Below are 5,230 nucleotides of genomic sequence, written 5' to 3' on the forward strand. Positions count from 1 at the left end.
GAGTTCGCCTCCAGACACGTCCACGCCTAACTAGAAAGTCGAGAGTGAATCTGGACACACCTAAAAAAATAGCAAGAGACCATCGGCGATTTACTGGCTAGAATGTGTCGGTGGTACAACACGTGTGATAAGACGCATGGAGACGATTTCTAATCATCTGGTCAGTGACTTGAACTCCATGGCGAAAGTGAAGAGCGATTTCATTGGCTGTTTTGGCTCAATTTCTTAAATTCAGGTTTCTGATTAAAGGATCTTGGACTTGTGTTGTTGTCTTATTAGGGCGCCCTGTCCGGGGCGATCATTAGCATATTGTGTCTGCAGAAACCTGTTTAAAGGACTGAGACACATTGAACATATTTGCTCTTACTGCGTGTTACTCGTTTGAAGCATGCCAGTTGCCTTTATCGAGTTGTAGACGACGCATTCCCAATCTGATAAAAACAATACTGCATTTAAGCAAAAGTGCGGCTCTTGCCTGCTACTGTGGGTAATGAACATGAACAATACTAATGGCTCAGTGCGATTTGACGACCTTTCACATAAGTGTCAAAATATAAAAAATGACCTCTGGCCCCCGTGCAAGAAGGAATTGCTTGGTCCAAATGCAATGTTTCGGGTGCTTGGGGGCTTTAGATTTTGTTTCCATTCTCTGACAGTCATTTTTCAAGGCTGGTCTTGACCACAGATCATAACATATATTATATTTCAAAGTCCTGTACTTTCTGTGGAGAGTATACATATACTGATATATAATTTCATCGACATGGTACATATAGAATACATGACACAAGTTCATTCTATTTTCCAGAGTGACAAACAAGTTCAGCACAGTTCGGTCAAATCGGTGGATAGTTGTGACAACGATCTCCTACCCAACATCAGACATCAAGTTCCTGGCAGGGATACCTGGCTGGAAGGTCGTTGTTGTCGGGGACACTAAGACTCCAAGTGACTGGAGGTAACCATTACTACAGTCTAAGAGGGAATACAGGATTTAGGTTATAGACCCGAGGTTTATACACATATATAATTTCACTGTTACTATCAGCTATTTATGAATATTACCAATGAAGGTGGACTGATCGTGTGTTATGGCTTTCCCATATTTGCGCATTTGCATCTTACCGATTCGACACGCTAATCGGACAATTGAAGGCAGCTTCATTCTTGAGAAAAATACGAACTGATAATCTATTTTTCATGACGTCACATATTGACGACATTACGTCATCTGAAAAACAGGCCTTTAGTGAAGTGTCTTTGTAGGGTTGACATTTGTTCTTCATTTTCTGTAAATATGTAATATATAGACTAAGCTACTCAGGTTTCGTAGATGGATACATGTTTTTGAAAGCAAGGAATCTGTCACATATTGGTATTTATTGAAACCATTCCTCCTTTCAGGTACCCAAATTGTATATTTCTGAGCTTAGACGATCAGTATGAACTTGGTTTTGAGACGACCTCTCATCTTCCAGAGCGGAGCTATGCCAGAAAAACAGTTGGATATCTGTTTGCAATAGCCCATGGCGCACAAATCATTTATGAAACTGATGATGACAACCGCCCACTCGATTTACTGAGACAGTTCCTTCTGGATCCAACAATGTGGGGTCTCTTGTACAAAGGAGAAAAGCTCTTCAACCCTTACCACCATTTTGGACAGCCAACATTGTGGCCAAGAGGTTATCCACTTGGTTCAGTAGGAGAAAACATCACACTGGAGTATGAGCTGAATCACTGGAAAACCCCGTCCATTCAGCAGGGTGTTGTGAATGGTGATCCTGATGTGGATGCCCTTTTTAGACTGACCCGGAAACAGACCCATTCTCAACTCAATGTGACCTTTGATGACCGGGCTCCACCAGCAATTGTGCCAGCTGGGGTGTTCTCACCCTTTAATTCCCAGAATACCCTTTTCCTGTATGATGCATTATGGGCACTACTGATTCCAACTACAACAACGTTCCGAGTGTGTGACATCTGGAGAGGCTACTGGGCTCAGAGACTCCTGTGGGAGATGGGAGGACACTTAGGATTCTTCCCACCAAACGCTTTCCAGAAGAGGAATTCCCACTCCTACCTTAGTGATGCAAATGATGAAAAGGATCTCTATTTCCAAACAGAGCGCCTTGTGACCTTCTTGTCCAAATGGAGATGTGGAGCAGACAAGTCATTTTTTGACTGTGTGAAACAACTCTCAAAAGATATGTGTGAGAACAATTTTTGGAAGGAAAGTGACGTGATCCTGACTTCAGTGTGGATAAGAGACCTCAATACCATTGGCTATGAGGAACCTAAAAGAGTTCCACTTGTGTCTATACCTGACAAAACCCTTCCGATTGTAAATAAAAGGATTCAACACCAAACCAGGAACACAGGCGAAATGTCCAACGTTGTTTTCTGGGCAGCAGAACAAACACCTCCTTTGACATATTCCCCAGAAATACAAAAGACAGCCGTTTTGTCTCGATTAACCAAATCGGCATCTTATTGCAAGAATTACCCATATAATGCTTCAATATTTGACAATCGAATTACTATAAATACCTTCTCCAACATTCTACTGATTGTTGTCTTTAACTTCCCCCACTACCAGAACCTAGATCTCCTGGAGACTATTTATAGCATGCATTTTCCAAATATCTTATATTGTGGTCCAAGGAAAGACCGTTTTGATGCATACGCAAAGCACCTTACAAAACATGTCTCTTTTATTGAAGTTGATGTTGGTGATGGTTGGTTTGCCCAGAACTGTCTGACACAAGCAATGAAAATTAATTATAATGTAGATGGGTATCTCTACATTGGCGATGATACGTTGGTCAATGTTTGGAATCTACATAATCTTCCATTTGATAAACTTTGGCTTGTTAAAGCAACAGTATTGCAACAGTCCAAGAAAACAGAGTGGCCTTGGTTCAACAGTCCAAGAGTTGGCCTGAAAATGTATCAAGCTGCCCTAAACGCATCAAAAGTCTTAAACAAACGTCGGTTTGACAGTTTTCTTCAGATGTTAGCAAGGAATACTAAAAAGGTTGATGGATTATTGAAGTCAGCTTCGGACATTGCATATGTTCCAAGAAAATATAAAAATGATGTGATATATTTCATGGAGCATTTTTCCAAATTCAACCTGTTTGTTGAGATAACAATTCCTACTGTTTTTGCTGGTATTGAAAAGTGGGAAAATGTCCACAAAATGCCAGGAATGTATTTGTGGTATGATGGGAAAAGAAAACATGTCACAAAATATTTCAACAAGGATGGTATATTCCTCCATCCAGTTAAGCTATCAACTGTACTGCGGGCAGGCAAAGAGAGACAGTTTTTGTGTGGGACGTATCTACCTTTGACAATGAGAATGTCTCAAAAGGAATGAACAATACATTGCATCCATAACCTTGTAAGGATAATTTTCAGGACCTGAATAAAAGTTCATTGCCCTTACACGAGTGTAACACACATGTTGCACGGAAGCTCAACGGTTTGAGCACGCAGGTGCAACGAGTGACCCATGCGTGTGCAATGCGTGTTACACGGGACCGGGTTTCTGTTGAATTTGACAAATAGATCAAATGAATAGTTAGATAAAACAAAACAGATGTGAATTATGAGTTAATGAGCGACCATTGACCTGTGTTCACCAGACCATTAACACGATTTCGGCCCCTCTTGATTTGTGTTCGGTTGCACTACTCATAATATACATGAACCTTTCCACTGGGGTCCAGTCAAGCCATTGTGACCAACAGACAGTAGAACAGTAGATAATCTAGAATTTAGTTGAATGCTACGGGAACCCCGAGCTGACTTGGTAAATATTCGCAATAAATCAAGTGAATATATTTGTTGATTTTATTAGTCATTCCGGTTGATTGCAAATATAACAATGTTCGTTCGCCAAATCTATGCTTTAGATTGGACAATTATGATAGAGCAGTCACCCCTACTACATGTATGTAGAAACTTGCCACATTTCTCCACCACCCACTTTTTTTCTTTTTTTTGGAAGAATTATTAAGAGGACCTATTGTGGACACCTGAACAGAAAGAAATAATCGTTCGTGGTTTGTCTTGGGGGTGCTCGCCAAAACACACCCGTTGCTATGCAATGCTACTTGCACATTTTAGTTGTTGTAAATATAATGCTTTTATGCTCTGCATGTGAACAGCATAATATTATGACTTGACATATTGTTGTTGTGGGGATGAAGACGTCAATAGCACTTCAATCAGGAGATTGCTTTGATAACATAAGGGAGAACTACAATTATCGCAAAGTTAGTACAATTTTATGATACAAAGTAGTTAATTATTCACACTTTCGATGACTGTAGAAAAAAGGGTAATTGGGGAAAATTATTCATTGGTGTAAAGATGGTTTGGTGTTTCTGTTTCTTAATGTCTTATTAAATTTCAGACATTATCTTTTTGACTTGTTTATTTAATGGGGAATACGAACTGCCTCATTCCCTTATGGTAGCAAAGTGTAGCGACAAGTGGTAAGTCAATTATTTCTTATATACAGGAGGAAGGGTCTGTAAAGAGTGATGAATCTCTGGCCCAAGAAACAAACGGGTTACTGATGACACTAGAGAACATTTTGAAACTGAACCAACAAAAAGCCAATGTTACCATAAATAATAAGAGGATATTTGAAATGATTATAAACAATCATGTTGTCTGGCTGTAGATATAATTTGTGATCTGTGACACAGAATCTCATAAGGGTTGTTAATTTTACAATTGCCCAATGCGCAGACTGAGTTTTGCTACGTAGCTCGGAGTTTTGGCCAACTAGGGACAGACAGCTGCTGAAATATCTTCTCTGAAGGGCGAAGTGGTTTCCTTGAAAACAGAACTACGAATTACATCAAATGACCTGGCTGTGTTGCAAGCAGAAATAAACCTAGGGAACTGTAATATACTACTCAAAATTTGATAAGGATCACTAGGTGATATGTGTGTATGTTACCACAAACATAACAAAAGACATGACTCTGACTCAGAAACGTGTTTAATCATGTTATGAATGAAAATTCATGAACGGCATAAACTTGTATCAATATGGAATGTTTGAAATCTGCAAACACCAAAAGGCATTTCATTAAAAAATGTTAACAGCAAACAAGAGAAAGAATTACACAGTTATGAGGGATAGTCCATCATTACACTTAGTCGATGAAGTGTCAATATCGAGTATGACCTCCCCTTGCATCAATGACGG

General features: G+C 39.6%; 1 protein-coding gene across 1 annotated transcript; it reads left to right on the forward strand.

The window, feature by feature from the left end:
- Positions 1-809: 809 nt before the first annotated feature.
- Positions 810-3,382, forward strand: LOC139448937 (uncharacterized). Its single transcript, XM_071230446.1, has 2 exons — positions 810-958; positions 1,405-3,382. Exon 2 carries the CDS (start codon positions 1,607-1,609, stop codon positions 3,380-3,382), a length of 1,776 nt encoding a protein of 591 aa, XP_071086547.1. The 5' UTR covers positions 810-958; positions 1,405-1,606.
- The last annotated feature ends 1,848 nt before the right edge of the window (positions 3,383-5,230 follow it).

The sequence above is a fragment of the Haliotis cracherodii genome, unplaced genomic scaffold (genome assembly GCF_022045235.1).
Source record: "Haliotis cracherodii isolate W230 unplaced genomic scaffold, xgHalCrac1.p SCAF_7, whole genome shotgun sequence".
Lineage (NCBI taxonomy): Eukaryota > Metazoa > Mollusca > Gastropoda > Lepetellida > Haliotidae > Haliotis > Haliotis cracherodii.

Excerpts from the sequence above, each read along its gene's own strand:
- LOC139448937 (XM_071230446.1), top strand. The coding sequence starts at position 1,607 with ATGTGGGGTCTCTTGTACAAAGGAGAAAAGCTCTTCAACCCTTACCAC.